The sequence below is a fragment of the Phoca vitulina genome, unplaced genomic scaffold, assembly GCF_004348235.1.
Source record: "Phoca vitulina isolate PV1807 unplaced genomic scaffold, GSC_HSeal_1.0 scaffold7, whole genome shotgun sequence".
Classification (NCBI taxonomy): Eukaryota; Metazoa; Chordata; class Mammalia; order Carnivora; family Phocidae; genus Phoca; species Phoca vitulina.
The window spans coordinates 8,024,042-8,047,009 of record NW_022589710.1 but is presented as its reverse complement, the minus strand read 5'-3'; the positions used below and the strand labels follow the sequence as shown (position 1 = coordinate 8,047,009).

Genomic DNA, 22,968 nt, shown 5'->3' with positions numbered 1-22,968 from the left:
TTTTATTTTATTTGGAAATGATCCAGATATTGAATGAATATCAACCTTTCAACTTATCTCAGTATAATTTTAAGGTTTCAAGTTACCAAAAAGATTTTTGGAAACTATTTTTAAGTAAACATACAGATGCAGGCAGACCAGGTCTGAGGACCCACCAAAGGGTCCTTGGCTTTTCGCAGGATGAAAATCAAACGCAAGCCAAAAGGAAAAGCGAGCAGAATTATTGAAGACGTAGAGCAGATACACAGAGCATCTGGGAGACTCAGAAAGGAAAAGGAGGGGCACCTGGGTGGCTCAGTCAGTTGGACGTCTGCCTTTGGCTCAGGTCTGCTTCTCCCTCTGCCCCTCCCCCCCACTCGTGCTCTCTCTTGCTCTCTCTCTCTGAAATACATAAAATCTTTTTTAAAAAGAAAGAAAGGAAAAGGAGCGTGAGTCTCATCCTTGTTAGGGGATCAGGAATTTTATTGAGGATGGTGGTTTGTTGTATGTGTCCTCTGACACATCCAGGAACTGGTCAAACAAGGATTGAATGCTCAGGTATCTTCCATAAGTTACTTATGCCCTCGAGTCAGGGGTCTTGGCATCAAAGGGTTTGGAATCATTGGTCTTGGAGAACATTCATGACATTTGTGATGGCCCTGCCTGGTCACTCCTTAGATGTTCTCAAGCAAAGAGCTTTCATTTTAAAGTTTGAGCCATGAGATAGGTATGATGATGAAACCTCATTAGCTGATTACAGAGCAGTTGGATCCAGGGCGCCTGGGTAGTTCAGTTGGTCAAGCGTCTGCCTTCAGCTCAGGGCCTGGGATCGAGTCCCGCATCGGGCTCCCTGCTCAGTGGGAAGCCTGCTTCTCCCTCTCCCTCTGCCTGCCTCTCTGCCTACTTGCGCGCTCTATCTCTGTCAAATAAATAAAATCCTAAAAAAAAAAAAAAAGCAGTTGGATCCAGATTGTGTTTCTAAAGTTTTTATTTAAATTCCAGTTAACATACAGTGTTCTGTTAGCTTCAGATGTACAATATAGTGATGCAACAGTTCTATACATTACTCAGTGCTCATCATGACAAGTGTATTCTTTTCTTTTTTTTTTTAAGATCTTACTTATTTAGGGGCACCTGGGTGGCTCAGTTGGTTAAGCGACTGACTTCGACTCAGGTCATGATCCTGGAGTCTCAGGATCGAGTCCCGCATCAGGCTCCCTCCTCAGTGGGAAGTCTGCCTCTCCCTCTGACCTTACCGCCTCTCATGCACTCCATCTCTCTCACTCTCTCTCTCTAATAAATAAATGAAATCTTTAAAAAAAAAAAAAGATCTTATTTATTTGAGAGAGAGAGTGAGAGCAGGAGCAGGGGGCAGACAGAGGGAGAGGGAGAAGCAGACTCCCCCCCCGAGCAGGGAGCCCGATGCGGGGCTCAATCCCAGGACCCTGGGATCATGACCTGAGCCGAAGGCAGATGCTTAACTGACTGAGCCACCCAGGCGCCCAGCAAGTGTATTCTTGAATCCCCTTCATCTATTTCACCCATCCTCCCCTCTGTTAACTATCGGTTTGTTCTTTATAGTTAAGAGTCTGTTTCTTGGTTTGCCTTCCTGTTTCTTTTTTTCCCCTTTGCTTGTTTTGTTTCTTAAATTCCATATATGAATAAAATCATATGGTACTGTCTTTAACTTACCTCACAGAGCATAATACTCTCTAGCTCTACCCATGTCATGTCAAATGGCAAGATTTCATTCTTTTTTTATGGCTGAGTAATATTCCGTCATATAGTAGATAATTTTTTTCTTAAAGTAGGCACCACTCCCAGCATGGAACCCGGTGTGGGGCTTGAACTCACAACCCTGAGATAAAACTTGAGCGAGATCAAGTCAGGTGCTTAACTGGCTGAACCACCCAAGCACCCCTCCTTTTATCTTATTTTTTTTTAATTTTGATTTATTTGTCAGAGAGCACAAGCAGTGGGAGTGGCAGAGGGAGAAGCAGGCTCCCCACTGAGCAGGGAGCCCTATGCAGGACTCAATCCCAGGACCCTAGGATTGTGGCCTGAGCGGAAGGCAGAGGCTTAACCTGCTGAGCCACCCAGGGGCCCCTACCCCTCCCTTTAAAAAAAAAAAAAAGCCTCTTCTTTTTTTTTTCTTCAGTCTTAGGAATTAGGAATAATCTAGATAACAGTTCCCAGAGAATACTTGGTAAAACATTTCCATCTCAAAGGCACAGGAAAGAATGCAAGTTCCTCCAGAAAGGACTTTTGTTCCCTTTGGCCTGGATTTTTAACAAGACTTACAAGCCTTTTGAGATAAAAAGGGAAGGTTTTAGGATTGGTAAAAAGGATAGGTGGATTTTGAATTGTTTCTGGAGCCTCATTTCTGTTTTTGCAAAGATCTGTAAAATAAGGATAGTTGCTAGAGGGAACACAAGCAGGGGGAGTGGGAGAGGTAGAAGCAGGCTTCCCGATGAGCAGGGAGCCTGATGCAGGACTCGATCCCAGGACCCTGGGATCATGACCTGAGCCAAAGGCAGATGCTTAATGACTGAGCCACCCAGGCACCCCAGGACAGTTGCTTTTAATTCCTCGAAGAATTGGTTTACATTATCTTCAATTTGCTTCTTTATATCTGGGAGATTGTCAACTAAGATGGAAATCAAAAGATTACTATGTTTTCGATTTAGAGTTGTGTGTCTTGGAATATTTTAGTAGGTAAGAGTTTCATTTTAGCTTAATGAAGGAATCCTCAAAAACAAACAAAAACATTCCCATCAGGTTCTGAAAATCAGCTTCTAATTTGGCCAACTTTTGACCATAGACTTACCTTGGGAATAGAGTTACTTGAGTTCCCTTGAACTCAAGAGGCATCCTCAAAGAGGATGCAAAAGATGTTTTATTTTCCTCACTCTACTTGTTACTACAGACAGAGATCTGGGAGAGTGGACTCTCATAAGGATTATCATTCTTTGCTGGCTTCTGCCAGTTTCCCCAGGATCCCATGTGCAGTCCTGAATGGGATTTATGTAGAGAGTGTAGCTCCAGTATCTACCAGAATTTGGTGATGTTTTCCATTAATTTTAATTTTAGTTTCCTTTGTCTATTTAAAGAATGCTAGCAGTGTACCAGAAATTCCCTCAGAATCTTGTCAGCTCTGGGAGAGGCCCTTATGGGGCCTTCTTCCAAGGTAGATATGGAAGCATTTGAATTGGTGTTGAAGGATTTGCACAAAACCTTTGAGAACAGTCTTTTTTCCAGTATCCCAATTTCTGGGCCAGTGTTTTGATGATGGGCCCCCAGAGGGCTGCAATGCAGGAGGTATTGTTTTAGATACCATTTGTGTCTAATTTTTTATTCCCTTTTTGCAATGAAACTTTCAGTGAAGCTATTGAGGAATCTTAAAGCCTTTTGGAAGCTTCTGCATAACAATTAAAATAGGTATCCCATTCTCTTTGTTTGATTTGAGAACCCTTGCTTTTAAGTGCACTTCTTAAAAAATTGACCTTGTTTAATCGGCACTTTCTCCCTAATGGCCATTGTAATTCTAGGTTGCCTTTAGTAAGATTTTGCCATTCTTATAGGTCTTTATAGCTACAGAGACTATAGTTCGTAGACATAAAATAAACAGGTGTGCCAGAAGGTGGGGTGGTCAAGTTTTTGGAATTTAAGGATCCCATTTCTTTAAATATTTGGGTCTCTCAGAGCCAAACTAATCCCTAAGAGGGATGTGCTGCTGGGTTGGGGATTGCACGGTGGTTTTACGGTGTACTTCGTTGCATGGACATTTTCTTGAGGTTGGTAGGTAATCTGTGTCAATCTAACCCATTCTGTGACCCATTTATCCTAGATAGGAGTCCTAGAGTCAGGTAGCAAGCACTCTTAACAGCTTTTATGTACTCTACCAGTGCCCACCAATTTTGCAGCTTTTTGGCTTCCTAGATTTCCATCTGCACTAGCCTTTACTTCATGTGCACATCAACATACAAGGAGTGACCAAAGAGATGTTACTGCAGACTGGCCAGTAGAAGGCCTTGTATAAAACACCAGCAAATCCCAATGTGGATGTGGGGGCTGGGGAAAGAACTGAACCAACAGACCCCAACAAATAGGGACTGTAGACTGGGATTCCAAACAAATGGAGAACTGCCGATGGAACCAAGAGTCCACATCTGTGTTTCTCCTTTAAATGCCAAAGCCTTCAGAAGTTTCCTTCGGATCCCATCACTGCCACCAAATCTGTCAAGGAACAAAATTCAACTGAGTAAATTTTAAAGATCTTATTGGCTTTATTCAATGATTCATGAATTGGGCAGCATCCCATATACCAAATAGAAAAGAGCTCTGAAGAGCTGTACAAAATCAAAGATTTATAGACAGAGGAAGGACAAGGAAGTTACTAACAAAGAGTGCATTGTTTCGGGCAAAGCTCCCTTCCTTAGGGGGATAGCTGGGGTCTGTCAGGCAGATTAGCTCACTAGTGCTGACCATGTAATTCCAGATTGACTGGTTTAAGATTCCAGTCCTGGGAGAGGTTGAAACTGTAATTAAGTTAGGTATTGAGTCTTGGTTTGGTAACATGGGCTTCGCCCAGGTGACTCCATTTTGCTCTGTTGTCCCTTTTTTTTTTTTTAAGATTTTATTTATTTGACAGAGAGAGACAGCAAGAGAGGGAACACAAGCAGGGGGAGTGGGAGAGGGAGAAGCAGGCTCCCCATTGAGCAGGGAGCCTGACGCGGGGCTCGATCCCAGGACCCTGGGATCATGACCTGAGCCGAAGGCAGACGCTTAACGACTGAGCCACCCAGGCACCCCTGTTGTCCCTCTTTTAACACCCGTTAGCACTTGGATTTTCACAATTAAAGATAAATTAGAAAAAAATTTAAATGCATTTTTTAGAGACTTTTCTTTAAAAAAAGGTTTTAACTCACAATTTTTATTTCCTTTTCAAATTTACATTACAGTCTGCATGTTAATATAAATGTATATTTACAGTTTATACTATTTTTGTTTCTTACCTAATTAGGTACAAATCAAGACCTATCAGCTCCTACTTTCCATTTTTCAGTATCCAAATCCAGCTGTTTCCTACCCGTACATTTACTCTTTAGTATCCTCTATTGTGGAAAAACTACAGGAAATAGACAAGAGAAAGCCTGAAGACACTACTGAACTTCAGATCTTTCAAGAAGGCATAAAGGTCTTGGAAGCACTGGTAGCCATTGCAGAAGAACAGCACCGTAAGTGTCAGCACTAAATTCATACTAAGTAAGAATCTGTCCCAAATCAGAAATTTAATGTTACTTTAAATGTAAAACATTCAGTTGGTCACTTAACATTGTATTTCCACATTCACTGAAAGGCAAGTGTTAATTCCAAATATTGATATTATTTAGTGTTAATTTGAGAGGAGAGATTTAGAAGGATCCTTTTTCCCTTTCAGTGGGGAAAAATGTGTACAGATAAGTGAGTTTACAACTTTATATATTAAACACAACCTTCAACCCAGGACTTATATCATTTATTTACTTAACAGGTTCTCAGCTGGTGGCCTGTCTTCTGCCCATCCTCATTTCCTTCCTTTTGGATGATAATGCTCTGGGATCAGCAACTTCCGTAATGAAAAATTTACATGACTTTGCTTTGCAAAATCTCATGCAGATTGGGCCTCAGTATTCATCAGTTTTTAAAAATGTAATGGCTTCTTCTCCAGCCCTGAAAGCCCGCCTTGAGGCTGCTATCAAGGGCAATCAGGAAAATGTCAAAGTCAAGATACCAACATCTAAACATACTAAGAACCCTGGAAAGAATGTAAGCATCCAATTAAAGACCAATTTCCTCTGATTTTTTTGTTTTAATAGTAAGCACCTTAATAAAATACTTGATTATTTCCTTCTCTTTGGGGACAAAAGTGACATTTTAGACACAAGTGCACTTGGAGGTCTGGTTGATTGTCTTAAATAGCTGTGACTTTTCGAAGTAATATCAAACTTAACATTTTTTGTGGGTTTTTATTTTTTTTCAATTTAATAAAACCACAGAGCTCTTGCCAGGAATTTCAAGAAAGTGCTAAAGAATTGAACTTACTAAACAATCCATTCCTTTAGAAATGAAATGGATTTCTTCTGACAGTCCATACACACACGGTATACTTAATACTTTGGTGTAGATATAGATTTGACTTTAAATTATCTGCATTTATATTGTATCCCAATTGCTAATTTAAAATTCTGCCTTATTCAGTAATTATATTAAACTTTCTTGGATTTCTCAAACAACATAAATGGTTGGAAACATATTTAGGAAACTTGGTTCAGAATTATCCAATATATAGTAGTACAAGTTAATTACAGCCCTACAGTGTGACTTAAGATCTGGTGTCTATAAATATCATGGCTTTTCACCACCTTTTGGTTTGGTTTGTATTTGGTTCACAGAATGGAAATTTTACTTATTTTAAATAGAGTAGGGCATCTCCACTTCAGTTTCTCACATGGATTTTCTGTTACCTCTGCTCCTGTCAATTTTGTTTATTTTCATTTATGACAGACATTCATATTAATGAGTTTACAGATTCATATCTATATTTAGGTCAACTATGGGTTTATATAAAACAACAAATTTAGATCATCAACGAATGCAAGTATGTTTTTTTATCATGAAACATATTTTAATATAGAAAAAAATCTAATGATAGAGTCATATTGGTTGAAAAAATATTTTTTAACTGCTGGTAATCACTGACTCTCCTTCCACTTCAGTGTTATATGTATTAATCAAGCACTATGTCACAACATAGCATTTCCCTGTTAAAAAATTAAAAACTGGAGTGATAGGGGCATGTTCAGAATTGAGAAAATACTTTGAGTCAAGCAGGAACAATGTGATGTACTCTATTTTATTATGTTTGTATATAAATACTCTTGTAAATTGTTCAAAATGAAAACACTTGACAAAATCTAACACTACAATCAATTTTTTTAATTTACATAAATAAAGCTAATTTTCTTTATCATTCTTGTATTTGAGATTATTTTGCCCACAAAATATGGCTGGTTAGTCTCACAGATTCCAGAAAATCAATTCTGTGGAGCAAATAATATCCCTTCTATGTGACTTGGCATTTTTCTCAGAGGATCCCTTTCTTTGGAGTATTCTTTGCAATAGTTTGGATTCACGGTCTTTGTAATTGTCTCTTCCTAATTGTCCCTTCCTAATTGTCACTTCTGTTTCCTTCACCTGAATGCCCTTCTCTCTGTTGTATCTGGCAGACTCTCATTCCTTGTCAGCTTGGTTTAAATGTCACTTCCCCTTGTTAACTCTCCTTAACACTTCTTACCCTCCTCTTACACTAAGCAAATTTTTTTTTTAAGATTTCCTTTATTTATTTGTGTGATAGAGAGCGCGCGCGTGAGCACAAGCAGGGGGAGCTGCAGGCAGAGGGAAAGGCACGAAGTGGGACTCGATCCCGGGACCCTCGGATCATGACTTCATGATTAACAACTGAGCCCCCGGCGTCCCTACAGGTGTCCCTACACTAAGCAAATTTAACTGCTTCCTCACCAGTGTCCCTGGAGTGCTTTACACATTCTTCTATGCATGGAACATCACACTGCATTTCAATATCTCCCTTTTAGACCACCTTCTCAAGGGAGGAATTTTTGTCTCATAATTGCCTTTGTGGCATCAACTAAATACTTAATCACTGTTGAACTGCACTGATGCAGGATGGATTTGAGCTCAGAAATCTCCTTTCTCAAGGCAAATGGGTGGTTCTTAGGATACAACTTACTGACTTTTGAGTTCTTTTGTCCGTTTGTTTCATTTAGTTCATTCTTAAACATTAAGATGTCTACTCATCATTTAGTGATATAGTTTCCTGAACTGTTTGGGTTAGAAGTGTTACATGAATGTCAGTAGTTAATGAAAAAATATGTCCAGTGTCACGGAATTAGGAACTTTGAGTTAGGCACATTCCTATAGCCTTTTTCTTAAATGTATCACCTTGTTTAAAACAACACTGAATTAGTAAATATATTCTTAATGATAAGGAAATTAAGGCTTAACAGCTGGTATTTGAACCTATCTTTCAGATCCAGGGTCCATGCTGGAAACACAAACAAGTGCTCTGGCAGTCCTGATTACATCAAACGTTAGCTTTTCTCCTTTTCCAAGGTTCCACATTCCCTCAGGAGCCTTCCTCACCCCTTGCCTAAGATGTTTTCAGTTGTATTTCTCCAAATTGCCACCAGAAGCTTTCTGATCAATAGGGAAAAGGTTTTTGTTTTTGTTTTTGTTTTGGTAAATTCTGTCCTCCACAGTTTGTATGGGAATAAACTATATGATTAGATATTGATGATTTAAGTTTTGATTTGTTTAAAGATGAATAATTTAATCTCAAAAAATACATCAAAAATTATATCTGCCTTTATTTTAGAGTCTCCAGTTGTGATACAGCTGTTGCACTTTAACCAGCTTGGTTAGTAACTTGGCTGAAACAAAATGGTGTATTTGTCTTGAGCTTTTTTTTTTTTTTTTAAGATTTTATTTATTTGTCAGAGAGAGAGAGCAAGTGAGCACAAGCAAGGGGAACGGCAGGCAGAGGGAGAAGCAGGCTCCCTGCTGAGCAAGGAGCCCGACACAGGATTCGATCCCAGAACCCTGGGATCATGACCCAAGCCAAAGGCAGACACCCAACTGACTGAGCCACTCAGGCATCCTGAGCTTTTATTTTTCTATGGGAAGAAGTAGAGCCAAGTTTACTAGTTGAATCCCGTTCTGTTTAATCCACTGCTTAAAAACTTATCATGGAAAGACCTGAAAAATAACATTGGATATAACAGATTTCTATTAATAGCATTGAAGCAAAATATTACTTCTATAAAACAGACTTCAAAGTCAACCTTAAAGGGAACATTAAGGCACTTAAATACAGTAAGTCCTGTAAAGAGTTTATAAGTGTAGGAGCACCTGACTGGCTCAGTTGGAAGAGCATGCAACTCTTGATCTTGGGGTTGTAAGTTTGAGGCCCATGTTGGGTGTAGAGTACTTAAATAAATAAACTTAAAAAAAGATATAAGCATAATGCTATGGGAGCCCAGAGAAGACGACCAAGGCTTCCATGATAGACTTAATTCAAGTCCATGGAATATCATAAGATACAGGCTTAGAGAATAGTACTTACTTGGGGGAATGCAAAACCTGAACAGTTCTTTGTAACAATAATTTTGAAGAGAATTCCCTCTATGCCGTATCCTAAGAATTCCCTTTGTCTTTTTATTGTAACTTTAGGACCAAGGTAATTACATATCTTGCATTTTCTCCATCAGTTGAATATACTTTCCTCTTTACAAATAACTCGTTAACCCTGAGAATACCTCAATTTATCAGGAGAATTTTACCTCTACGTTTGCTAGAAATACAGTTCCCCAACTCCCTGCTGTCTGACAGTGATCATCCACCAATTAATTAATTGTGTCTGTGTTGACTTTTCTCTCTCTTTTTTTTTAAGATTTATTTGAGAGAGAGCATGAGAGCGGGGAGGGTCAGAGGGAGAAGCAGACTCCCCGCCGAGCAGGGAGCCCAATGCAGGACTCAATCCCAGGACTCTAGAATCACGACCCGAGCTGAAGGCAGCCACACAACCGACTGAGCCACCCAGGTGCCTGACTTTTCTGTTTACTAGTCTGTTTAACTGGTGCCTGCCTGTGCTTTTAGCTTTGAGGAAAATGGGAAATTTTGTGTTGTTTTGATTATATCCAGTACAGAACACAAATACAATCCCAAGTTCTGTATATTCAAAGGAGCCAGCTTTCTTTTTTTTTTTTTTTTTAAGATTTTATTTATTTGACAGAGAGAGACACAGCGAGAGAGGGAACACAAGCAGGGGGAATGGGAGAGGGAGAAGCAGGCTTCCCACTGAGCAGGGAGCCCGATGCGGGGCTCGATCCCAGGACCCCGGGATCATGACCTGAGCCGAAGGCAGACGCTTAACGACTGAGCCACCCAGGCGCCCCGGAGCTAGCTTTCCTTAATTGCATTTCTGTTTGGGTAGGACTCCTGCTTACTCTTCTCTTTGGGGCACTATAAAATGATGATTCCACAGGCTATTTGGGGAAAATTCTTATTACTTAATAGCCATTTTTCATACACATTCACATATAATTCTTTAAATAGATAATATATTCCCCAAAACCTTAGTTTTTGAAAAATTCTAACTCTTTAAGAAAATAGGCCATTGCTGCCAATTAAAAACTAATATTGACAATGTTTTGCTTAATGGGATCAAAGTTTAATCACTTTTTTCTGAAAAAAAAATCTAGAGGCAAGAATAACTTGATAAGTGAATATATACATACACACACGTCAGAAGTAATGGATTGCTTTATAAAATAAAATATTCCAAGAAGGAACAAAAGTAATATTTTTTAAAGCAATTTAAAGTATGCCAGTGACACAGCAAGAGTAGTTTTTTTTAGTGCTATTATTGGAGGTAGTGCAAGTGGCCTCAGAAAAAAACATGCATACACAGCCGAAACAGAGGCTCTCTACTAAACAATGAGGGCTATAAACCCCAGTATTTCTGTTGGTTACTTGTTTCTGATCATAATAAAGCTTTGGGCGTTGTATTTTATAATCAAATGCTGGAGGAGTGCTCACCACTGATTGGTCTTCCCATACCTTTCCTCCCTTGTTTCAGGCAGTTATTAGAAATACATCTTCTAGGCCATTGTTTAAACACAAAAACGTCTTAAAAATAGATTTTCTAAGTTATGGAAATGCTTTTGTTTCAGCAGTCAACAGACCTATTGTAAGTCAATATCAAATGAAAAGTGGTTAGACAATGCACTTCCTATTCTCCAGTCAGCTGTGTTCTCCAGTCAGGGTACTCTGCCATTTGCTACATTTTTCACTGGAGAGGTTTTTTCTTTTCACTAGTAATGTGACCATTCTGATTTCTCAATGTTGTATCAAAAATGTAGAATTGTCTACAATATGAATATGTTTCCTTAGTTGTTTGATTAATGCTCTTAACATGTACTGGGACTTCCAGAAATCACCTTAGAACCTGTCTCTGAGCAAACACATGCCTAAATCATTTATAACAGTTTCGAACTATTTTAAAATGTTGTGAGTTTCGGGGCACCTGGGTGGCTCAGTCATTAAGCGTCTGCCTTCGGCTCAGGTAATGATCCCAGGGTCCTGGGATCGAGCCCTGCATCGGGCTCCCTGCTCAGCGGGAAGCCTGTCTCTCCCTCTCCCACTCCCCCTGCTTGTGATCCCTCTCTCGCTGTGTCTCTCTCCGTCAAATAAATAAATAAAAATCTTAAAAAAAAAAGAAAAAGGTCGGGAGTTTCCATGGTCTTCCTTGAAAACCTATATAGCATATCTCATTATGTTAGTTTCATAATCATCTTCTATAATCATCTTAAAGTGCCTATTTGTCAGTGGTTTCTTCACTATAACACCTAAAGCACTAGTTAAAATGTAGGTAAGTTGGACTTAATCAAAACTAAAAACTTTTATGCTTCAGAGAGCACACCAAGGAAGTGAAAAGATAATCCACAGAATGGGAGGGAAAGCTTTGCAAATCCTCTAACAAGAGTCTAGTATCCAGAATATATAAAGAACTCTTAGAACTCAACAATGAAAAGACAATTAAAATTGGGCAAAAGATTTAAATATACCTTTCTCCAAAGAGAGAAATTTGTACATATACAAATGGCTAATATACACACGAAAAGATGTTCAACATCATTAGTCATTAGGGAAATGCAAAGTCACAGTGAGATACCACATATATCCACTGGGATGGCTATGATCAAAAAGATAGTAACAGGGGCACCTGAGTGGCTCAGTTGGTTAAGTGTTCGACTCATGATCTCAGCTCAGGTCTTAATCTCAGGGTGTTGAGTTCAAGCCCCTAATGGAGCTCCAAACTGGGCGTTGAGCCTACTTAAAAAAAAAAGACAATAATAAGTGCTGTAGAGGATGTGTAGAAATTAGAACCTTTGTACGTTACTAGTGAGAATTAGTACAGCTGTTTGGATGACAGTTTGGCCATTTCTCAAAAAGTTAATTATGGTATGATCCAGCAATTCCACTCCTAGGTATGAAGAAATTAAAAACGGTCACACACGGGCACCTGGCTGGCTCAGTGTGTAGAGTGTACAGCTCTTAATCTTTTTTTTTAAGATTTTATTTATTTATTTGAGAGAGAGAGAGAGCACATGAGGGGGGGAGGGTCAGAGGGAGAAGCAGACTCCCCGCTGAGCAGGGAGGCCAATGCGGGACTCAATCCCAGAACTCCAGGATCACGACCCTAGCCGAAGGTAGTCACCTAACCAACTGAGCCACCCAGGCGCCCTGCAGCTCTTAATGTTTTGAGTCGTGAGTTCAAGTCCTACACTGGGTATGGAGCCTACTTAAAAAAAAAATTTTTTTTCAAAACAGTTACACAAAAAATGTACATGAATAGTTATGGCATAATTATTGATAATAGCCAAAAAAGTGAGAACAACCCAAGTGTCCATCAACTGATGAATGTATAAAAATGTATATGTATAGTCATACAATTGAATATTATTCAGCCATAAAAAGGAATGAAGTGCTGATACATGTTACAATGTAGATGAATCTTATTATCTGATTCCATTTATATGAAATGTCCGTTTACATGAAATCTTATGAATAGGCAAATCTTTTTTTTTTTTTTAATTTGTCAGAGAGTGAGCACAAGCAGGGTGAGTGACAGGCAGAGGGAGAAGCAGACTCCCCACTGAGCAGGGAGCCCAATGCCGGACTCAGTCCCAGGACCCTGGGATCATGACCTAAGCTGAAGGCAGACGCTTAACGACTGAGCCACCCAGGCGCCCTGAATAGGCAAATCTGTACAGACAGGAAGTAGATTAGTGGTTGCCACGGGTTAGGGATGGGTTGGGGTTGGGGAGCGCTAACGGGTATAGGGTTATCCTTTTGGAATGAAGAAAATGGTCTGGAATTGGTGATATCGGCTCCACAACCTAGTGAATATAATAAAAACCACAGAATAGTACACTTTAAAAGGGTGTATTGTGTGGCACAAATTTGTTACAGGTTGAATCATGTCTCCCAAAAAGATGTTTAAGTCCTAACCCCTAGAATGTCAGTAGCCTGACGCTGCGTCATAACACCTATGTCATTCCCCTCGCTTCATCCCATCACATAGGCGTTTTATCATCTCACGTCATCACAAGGCGAAGTTCAGTACAATTAGATATTTTGAGAGAGAGACCACATTCACCTAACTTTTATTACAGTATATTGTTATGATTGTTCTATTTTATTATTATTGTTCATCTCTTGCTGTGCCTAATTTATAAGTTAACTTTACCATAAATATGTGTGTATAGGAAAAAGGATAGTATCTGTAGGATTCAGTACTATCCACGGTTTTAGGCATTCACTAGGAGTCTTGGAACTTACCTGCCATAGATTAGGGGGAACTACTGTAGTGATATTTTGTTACGGTAGCCCTAGAAAACTCATACAGATTTATTTCTCAAGTTTTAAAAATGGAGTCAGGTGAATGAAGCTAGAGTGTATTATGCTAAGCAAAATAAATCAGAGACAAATATATAATCTCACTCATATGTGGAATTTAAGAAACAAAACAGATGAACATAGGGAGAGGGAAGCAAAACATAAGAGACTCTTAACTAGAGAGAACAAACAGGGTGGCTGGAGGGGAGGTGGGGGGTGGGCTAAGTGAGTGATGGGTATTAAGGAGGGCACCTATTGTGTTAAGCACTGGATGTTATATGTAAGTGATGAATCACTAAATTCTGAAACCAGTATTACATATATGTTAACTAGAATTTAAGTTAAAATTTGAAGAAAAAAATAAAAATAAAAATGGAGTCTTACAAAGAAGTTAAGAGACCAGGCTACACTTGGCATATAGTAGTTGCTCAATATATAAAGTTAATTTGGTTTATTTTGAAGGGATGAAAGGGTACTGGGAACAGTGCTTTGTGTAGGTCAATTTTATTATGATAGAGTATAATTCTTTATTGCTTAAAAATCAGCAGACTAATATCTATCTTTTTAGTTATCTTACTTAATAGTGCTATTTCAATTCCCCAAACACGTCAGATTCTCTGTTGCTTTTCTGCCTGTTGGCCATGGTATGGTGGTATACCCAAACTGTGTGATTTTAGGAAAGATACCTGAGTTTTCACTCTTCTCATCTACAAAATGTTCTTCCTCCTTCATATTTTGATAATGAGAATCAAATCAGAGTGCATGTGAACACACTTGGAACCCCAAGTGTAAAGCATTATTCTTCCAATACCATGGATTGTAGCTATCTATCTAATTTAAGCCTTACCCCAAAGTCTTCATTAAAATTACATCAAGGCCATGTTTACATGTCCAATTATAAAAATCATCGGAAGATAGTTATAAAATCCAGATTTGTTGGGGCGCCTGGGTGGCTCAGTCGTTAAGCGTCTGCCTTCGGCTCAGGTCATGATCCCAGGGTCCTGGGATCGAGCCCCACATCCGGCTCCCTGCTCCGAGGGAAGCCTACTTCTCCCTCTCCCACTTCTCCTGCTTGTGTTCCCTCTCTCACTGTGTCTCTCTCTGTCAAATAAATAAAATCTTTAAAAAAAAAAAATCCAGATTTGTGTTGGGGCGCCTGGGTGACTCAGTCGGTTAAGCAGCTGCCTTCAGCTCGGGTCATGATCCCAGGGTCCTGGGATCAAGCCCCACATCGGGCTCCCTGCTCAGCGGGGAGCCTGCTTCTCCCTCTCCCTCTGCCTGCCGCTCTGCCTACTTGTGCTCTCTATCTCTCTGTCAAATAAATAAAATCTTAAAAAAAAAAATCCGGATTTGGGGCTCACCCTAGAACTACTACATCAGAATCTTCAAGAGGAGGGGCCTGAGACTTATTTTTAACTGCGGCCCATGTGACTCACATGATCTCACAAACAAGGGAAATTCTTCCCTGTCAAAACCTACTTATGTGTAGTATGCCTGAAAACATCAGGAAAGCTAGTTGAAAAAAATAAGTGCCAGGTGCCTGGGTTGCTCGGTCGTTAGGTGTCTGCCTTCGGCTCAGGTCACGATCCCAGGGTCCTGGGATCAAGCCCCACATGGGGCTCCCTGCTCAGCAGGAAGCCTGTTTCTCCCTCTCCCACTCTCCCTGCTTGTGTTCCCTCTCTCGCTCTTTGTCAAATAAATAAAAATAAAATAAATAAATAAAATAAAAAAATAAGTGCCTACCTAAAAAATAAATGCCAGAAAGTAATGAAGTGCTAAAAACAAAAAAAGCAATGGGGATATATCAAAGTATAAAATATATGTCCATTTGTCTACACTGATATAAATAACTGAATAAATGATGGAAAGTAGAAAATCTCCTATGTTGAAGAATTCCAAATAATTTATGTAGATATTCCAGCCTCAGGAAGGTGCAACTTAACTCCCCATTCCTTAGTGTGGGTTGCACATAGTGATTTCCTTTCAAAGAAAAGGGGAGGAAGAAAGAACTTTACACTGGAGAACCCTTAAAACACAACTTAAGCCAGGTGATCAAGATTAACATCAATAAGTTATGTTGATAGTGTGTACCCTTGATATGTGATGAGAATGGCACTTTACCTCTGTGGTCTTCTTCCCAAAAACCCATAACACCAGTGTCACTATGAGAAAAACATCAGACAAACCCAAATTGAGGGACATTATTTAAAACACCTAGCCAATACTCTCCCAAACTGGCAAGGTCATCAAAAACAAGGAAAGTCTGAAAAACTAATAACCAAGAAGAACCTAAGGAGACATGACTAAATGTAATGTGACATTCTGGATGGGATCTTGGAACAGAAAAAGGGTATTAGGTAAAAACTAAGGAAAATACAAAGTACGAACTTTAGTTAATAAAATGTCTATACTGATTCACTACTTGTGGCAAATGTACCATACTAACGTACTATGTTAATAAAAGTTAAAACCTGGGTATGTCGTATATGGCAACACTGTCCTATCTTGACAACTTTTCTATAAATCTACTTCTAAATTTAAAAGTTTATTTAAAAAGAAAAAAAATCTGGGGCGCCTGGATGGCTCAGTCAGTTAAGTGTCTGCCTTCAGCTCAGGTCATGATCCCAGGGTCCTGGGATGGAGCCCCGCATCAGGCTTCCTGCTCAGCCAGGAGCCTGCTTCTTTCTCTGCCCCTCTCCCCCGCTCATGCTCTCTCTCTCTCTCTCTCTCTCTGAAAGAAAGAAAATCTTCAAAAAAAAAATAAAAAGGAAAAAAAGAAAAAGACAAAAATCTGATTCAGAATGCCGGGGGGTAAGGTCCCAATAATTTGCATTTTTAACTAGCACTTGGTTCTCAGAAGTACCACCTTAACTGAGGTCTGCTCCTAGTCTGGCCTTCAGCCTAAAGCAGAATAGCTGTGAGGCCACATGACCACTGCCTGCAGTAAGTTTGCTGATTAACACTTTAACAAGTATTTGCAAAGTAGGTCAGTTCAGTCTCTGTTCACCTGTGGTTTTAGGTATTAGAAGAGCAGGTAACTCTGTCCCTGGTCACCAGCAGGAAAAGGTGTGGTAGGATAGAAAAGTAGGTACTTGTCTTCCATTTTGAGAGTAACACCCATCTTAATGAGTGTCAAAACACCTTAGTCACTTCCATTTTATTTATGCTGCTGTTTCCATGTACCACTTCCTTGGGCTCTATCCCAGATGAAAGCAATTAAGTGCCAAATTCTACCCCACAACATGAGTTGGTGAAAATGGCCACAATAAATAATGTTGTTCCTGGACCTTTGTTTCCAGTAGTCATTTCTTTAGTCTTAATCCTCAACTCATCACATTCCTAATGCTTTCTCTCATTCCCTCACCCAGATAACAACAGTGCCCCTTGCAGGTGAGAAGACTATTGCATTGAATGGGATACTGTAGAGTTTAGGTAAGTGATCATAAAGCTCTAGGTCTAACAGCTAATGATCCCTAGTATTTATGCTACTTTATTAAAAACTCAGTATCCAGGAGGAGAAAACTGGCAAGAAGAACAGGGCAGATCTCAGACCTAGTAGGACAAAGAACACTGCTGGGAGTTCTTTTTAAGTCCTTGGAAAACATATAACCACCAATGTCAGGTGATAGAGTTTTTTCATTACATGGTCATTACCACATGGGTCTGTGTGTGTGTATGGCCATGGCTACATTTCTTCCCTTATCAGAAGAATGATGATGCTTTTCTTTCTACCATACTCTTTTCTCTGAGGACAGGGAAAGAATATATCCTTCTCTTCAGTGTTTACATTCCATACTGTTGCTGATTAATTTCTATATGTTCTTTATGTTCTTTCTGCTGCAGTACTGCTCAGCCCACTAGCACACATGGGCCTCTTCATCTTTGCACAAGCCTTGTGTTTTCTTAACCTCTTCTATTCCTCACTAAACTTCCCTCCCCTTTCTTCACTCTGTTCTGTTCAGAGTCTAGAAATAGAGACCTGGTTTCACAATTGATTCATGATGACCCTGAGTGAGATCATTGCTAATTAAGAATTATCGTATCTGGGGCGCCTGAGTGGCTTAGTCTTTGGGCGTCTGCCTTTGGCTCAGGTCATGATCTCCGGGTCCTGGAATCGAGCCCCGCATTGGGCTCCCTGCTCAGCGGGAAGCCTGCTTCTCCCTCTCCCTCTGCCCCTGCTTGTGTTCCCTCTCTCGCTGTGTCTCTGTCAAAAAAATTAAAAAATCTTAAAAAAAAAATTATATCTGTGAAAAGCACTTCCCTTGAACTCAGATGTTAAACAACCACAACAGAAACATAAGCCACCAATTGTGTGCAATGCACTGTGTGAATGAATATAAGGAAGTACCAGCAAAGCACCGAATTCTAGCACCAGTGGATCTGGATTCTAATTCAAGATCTGCCACTGACTAATTTTGTAGCTTGGGCAAGTCAGCCTCCTGGGCCACAATTTCTTCTCTGCAGAACAGTTAAGTGTACTAAAACAAACAACAACAAAAAACAGTTGAGTGTGGTGTGACCAACTATCCCAGTTTGCTTAGGAGTCCTAGTTTCAGCACTGAAAGTTCTGTGTCCCAGCAAAGTTTTCAGTACCAGGTAAACCAGCATGGTTTGTTACTCTACTGGAAGGCTTTCTGAGATCCTTTCTAATTCTGATACTTCTGGGTCTAAGGCTCAGAAATGCTGCCTATGTCCTTTTGAGAGTGTGGACAGACAGGGAGGGTGGAGGCTCTATGCAAAGAACTTGAAAGACTTCCTGCCTCCTGACCTATGACTCACAGGGGATGCTGCAGGGCCTCATTCCTAACATCTCAGGGAAAAGAGATCAGCTGAGAATGGTACACTCAGGAAAAAGACATTCTTGGGTTTCCCAGTGGGAAAGAAATTCAAAAACAATTGACTAATAGAGGAATTTGTAGCAAATGTTGAGGCTGCCAGCATTCTTGCAAGTAAGCCAATGACCTTTTAAGCTACATCCACAACTGACCAGCTCCTTGGCCATCAACCCAATGAAGGCTCCTTTCCCAGTTTAGACTGTATGCAAAACCGGTTTGGCAGCGAGTCTTTCAGTATCCTCAGATACACATTTATTCCAGCATAAGATCACATGAAATCAACTTCCTAGTAAGAGCTTTTTTAAAAATTAAAACAAACAAAACAGAGCAAGTGACTGCCACTGCTGACCTTGACAGTCCGTTGTCTTAGTTTCATGACTTTCAAGAAAAGGATCCTTGGATGACTTGAATTAGGAGGGAAGATGGCTGAACTCAGTCTTGAGTGGATTTGCCACACTGCAAGGGACTACAGAGGCTTCCAGCTGATCCTGAAAAGAGATCAGGATTAGGTATTAATCTGAAAAGAGACACAGCTTGCTGCAGATTTATATTTAATTTAAAGCAAACTTCATGATCACCTTGTACCTTTTCTTTGTGCCTGATTTAATTTTGGTTTTTTGCTTATGATCAACTCCTATTTTGATCTCACCTCATAGAATAAATTTGGCCCAATTTCCTTCTCAGTCGTTCCTTCTTAAATGGCTGGATCCAAAACACAGCCACCACTAATTATTGAGTGGTGATAGAATGTTCATGGAGAAAGTCAAAAGAGCTAAACTGACACAAACTATTTAAGGAACCACGTAACAAATCAAGGAAATTCTCTAGCCCAACAAATTAAGACAGCAGTTATGTAAAGTCTCTTCACCTACCCTTAACCAACCAAAAAATTCAGTAAAGATCAAGTTAAACTGGTTCAAATATACAGTAAAATCAGATTAAACTGGTTTAAGAAGTATGCGCCAAATGGTAATACTTCCCCCTCCTCTCTGTGAGCTCTACTTCAGTAGAATCTAAGGCTATTAACAAAGGAAGTTTTTAGCCACAAATTCGTTAACAAGAGTTAATTATCCAGAGATTAATTATGACTCAAATGAAGTCTCCTGTTTACCTAAGATAGAAGTAAAGGGATCTAGTATAATGAATATCTAGAGAAGATATTTTTGGTGATGCATGGTCAACATGGGTGAGACTGGCCACGTAAGAAGGCTCTAGGCATGTGACTTTAAATTCTTTCAGTTGCAAAGTATTATATGTTACCTAATAGACTGTGAAGAAATTAAAAGATACGTGCTGGTTTGCTTTGTACATCCTGGTAGATGGCCCCAGTTCTCATGATTGGCAAGATTGGGCCACCAGCCCTGACCACTGGCCTTTGAGTTTGTTAACTCCTCATCTGTGGAGCTGGGGGGATGGGGGGGAGGCTTTTAATTTCTTTAGGTCTTACCTGAGAAAGCATTTCTGAACAAAAAATCAGATGACACCAAAAGAGGTCCAATCAAAGCCTGATTCAGCCCTAAGTGTATATCATAATTATCAAATGCAGGGTCAGGTTTGTGGTGCTATCCAGCCAGATGTCAGAGCTGTCCTGCTCAGGAAACATCTCCTGGCTCTTCCCCTCGGCTACGGTGGCTTGTGCAAGATGGGCCAAGGTTAAGGCTCGAGACCTTCACGCCAAGAAGGAGGAGCTGCTTACATGGCTGGAAGACCTGAAGGTGGAGCTGTCCCAGCTGCGAGACACCAAAGTGGCAGGCTCTCCCAAGATCCCAGTTGGACGCAAAGATATGGTCCATGTATTCATTGTCATTAGCCAGACTCAGAAAGAGAATCTCAGGGGCACCAGGTGGCTCAGTCGGTTGAGTAGCGGACTCTTGATTTCCCCTCAGGTCATGATCTCGGGGTGGTAGGATAAGGCCGAGCCAGGCTCCCCACTAGGCTCAGAGCCTGCTTGAGATCGGCTCCTTCTCTCTCTGCCCCTTCTCCACGCATGCGTGCACATGCGCACGCCTCCTCTCTCGCGTGCGCGCGCTTCTCCGCGCGCACTCTCTCTCTCTCTCTCTCCCCAAAAGAAAAAGAAGAGAACCTCAGGAAATTCCACAAGAGTAAGAACTACACGCCCGTCAGTCTGGGGCCCCAGAAGACATGTGTCCCCTGTCCGCGGCTGAACAAGCTTAGAGAGAGCCTGAAGCCCAAGAAGCACCTGTGGAAGGATCGGTGGTACCCACGGCGGAAGTACCTGGTCAAGGCCTGAGCATCGGCATCGCTAAAACAAACTGGAAAAAAAATCCTCGGGGTGCCCACTGTGTGCTGGGCACATTCAGCTCAGAAGGTACACTAACGCTTCCCCAGGTTTTTTCCCTGTAAGATGAGAAGGAAAGCTTTGTCAGGATTTTGTTTGGGGGTTTTTAATAGTAAAGTTATATATTTTATTTGTTTTTTTAAAGATTTTATTTATTTGAGAGAGAGAATGAGATAGAGCATGAGAGGGGGGAGGGTCAGAGAGAGAAGCAGACTCCCTGCTGAGCAGGGAGCCCGATGCGGGGCTCGATCCCGCGACTCCAGGATCATGACCTGAGCCGAAGGCAGTCGCTTAACCAGCTGAGCCACCCAGGAGCCCCTAAAGTTATGTATTTTAAACAGATCTCTGAAATTTGGTCATCAGGGGTTCTGTTTGAGGGGGCGCCTGGCCAGCTCATTCGGTAGAGCACACCACTCTTGATCTCAGGGTCCTGAGTTCAAAGCCACCTCCTTTGTAAAGCTTGCTTAAAAAAAAAAAAAGAAAGAAAGAAAAAAAGTTACTTGTAAGGGGTTCTGTTTGCCACCTTCCTCCTATGAAAGCAGGAGTTTTTGTTTCCTTAAGTCCTTCATCCTGAGGTTAATTTGCACTCACTGCTTTGATCCCCCTACAAATCTAATGCAAAATTAAGACACCATTCTGTAAGGAGGAGAAAAGGCTAGATTTGTGGCCACATTAAGTTCTCCTACCCAGAATGTAGTATCACCTTGCGTTCTGCGCAAAGCTAGCCTAATGTGGACCTGAAAGGATGACGGGGGTGGGGGTGGGGTGGAGATCTGTCCTGACCAGGAAAATGGTATTTGCACTGTGTCCTGGGCCCAAATATTCTAGGCCACAGCAAGTGGCATTCATGATGCAACCAAAAACCTTAGAGCACCAGGCTCTGGTACCAAAGAATATAAAATGCAATGGAGTGGATCTCCATTTTGCCTTCCAAATGGGGACAAATTTTTCAATGTGTTCCCAAATTTTCCAGGAAGAGTTGGGAGTTTTGTGTCTTTTTTTCAGATCATTGATTTAGCCTGTTTGGTCTGAAACTCTTGCTGTAAAATCCTATTTGCTCTGGCAGACTAAAACATCTCTGGTTGTCTTTGGAAGTTGTAGCAATAGGTCCATATAAAGGTGAAGTTTAGCAGTTAAGCAGAAATAATTGTTTAGGGGCACCTGGGTGGCTCAGTTGGTTAAGCGTCTGCCTTCTGCTCAGGTCATGATCCTAGGGTCCTGGGATCGAGCCCCGTGTCAGGCTCCCTGCTCAGCGGGGAATCTGCTTCTCCCTCTCCCACTCCCCCTGCTTGTGTTCCCTCTCCATGTGTCTCTCTCTGTCAAATAAATAAATAAAATCTTTAAAAAAAAAAAAAAAGAATTGTTTAGAGAATTCTGCAGATCATTGTGTCCTTTCCATTTCTAGGGACAAGCATAAATGAAATAAAACTTTTAAAGATACTGTTGTTCTTCTTTAGTACTATGGCTAAGAAAGGATTTTTCCTTCTCAAGTAACTGAGCTCTTTAAGTATTCCCTGAAAATAGCCCTATATGGAGAATGAGAAAAGACTGGGTCCTCCTCGGGTCGCCTGGGTGGCTCAGTCGTTAAGCATCTGCCTTCGGCTCAGGTCATGATCCTGGGGTCCTGGGATCGAGCCACGCATCAGGCTCCCTGCTCGGCGGGAAGCCTGCTTCTCCCTGTCCCACTCCCCCTGCTTGTGTTCCCTCTCTTGCTGTGTCTCTCTCTGTCAAATAAATAAATAAAATCTTTAAAAAAAAAAAAAAAAGACTGGGTCCTCCTCCAGCAGTTCCTTCTGGTCCTAAGATGCAGACTGTCTGAATTTTTATTATAAAGAAGTAAGTTTAGTAGTTTATCTTGGCTTTCCAGCCCCAGCCCCTGGTGATGTTGATGCCCACAAAGAACTGGATTGCCATTTATAAACTCTTTTTCTCTTATTTCTTTAACCAATCGCCAAAACTTCTTTATTTGTTTCAAAAGGCTTGCAGATACTGTAAAAGATAAGGACCTAGAGAACAAACATCCTTCTTGTGAAACTTGTTTTCTCTGTGTCTTTTTTTAAAAAAATTTTTGCATTTTAAATTGAAGTATAATTAACATACACTGTGATATTAGTTTCAGGTGTATAATTAATGATTCAACAATTCTATATATTTCTCAGTGCTCATCAAGAGAAATGTACTCTTGGGCGGCTGGATGGCTCAGTCAGTGGAGCATGGGACTCTTGGATTTAGGGTTGTAAATTCAAGCCCCACATTGGGTGTGGAGATTACTTAAAAATAAAATCTTGGGGCACCTGGGTGGCTCAGTCGGTTAAGCGTCTGCCTTCGGCTCAGGTC

The 22,968-nt window shown here is 40.7% G+C and overlaps 1 protein-coding gene across 9 annotated transcripts in view; it reads left to right on the top strand.

The window, feature by feature from the left end:
• The window catches only part of HEATR5A (HEAT repeat containing 5A), a 108,713-nt gene extending 101,359 nt beyond the window's left edge, over positions 1-7,354 (top strand). For 8 of the 9 annotated variants that reach the window (XM_032404890.1, XM_032404886.1, XM_032404889.1 and 5 more), the window contains 2 exons: positions 5,003-5,216; positions 5,513-7,354. In XM_032404890.1, the coding sequence (XP_032260781.1) occupies positions 5,003-5,216; positions 5,513-5,820 (522 nt within the window). In that variant the 3' untranslated portion in view covers positions 5,821-7,354. Of the gene's footprint in view, positions 1-5,002; positions 5,217-5,512 lie in introns of those variants that run through there. The other variant, XM_032404891.1, reaches the window with a different exon arrangement.
• Positions 7,355-22,968: the final 15,614 nt, after the last annotated feature.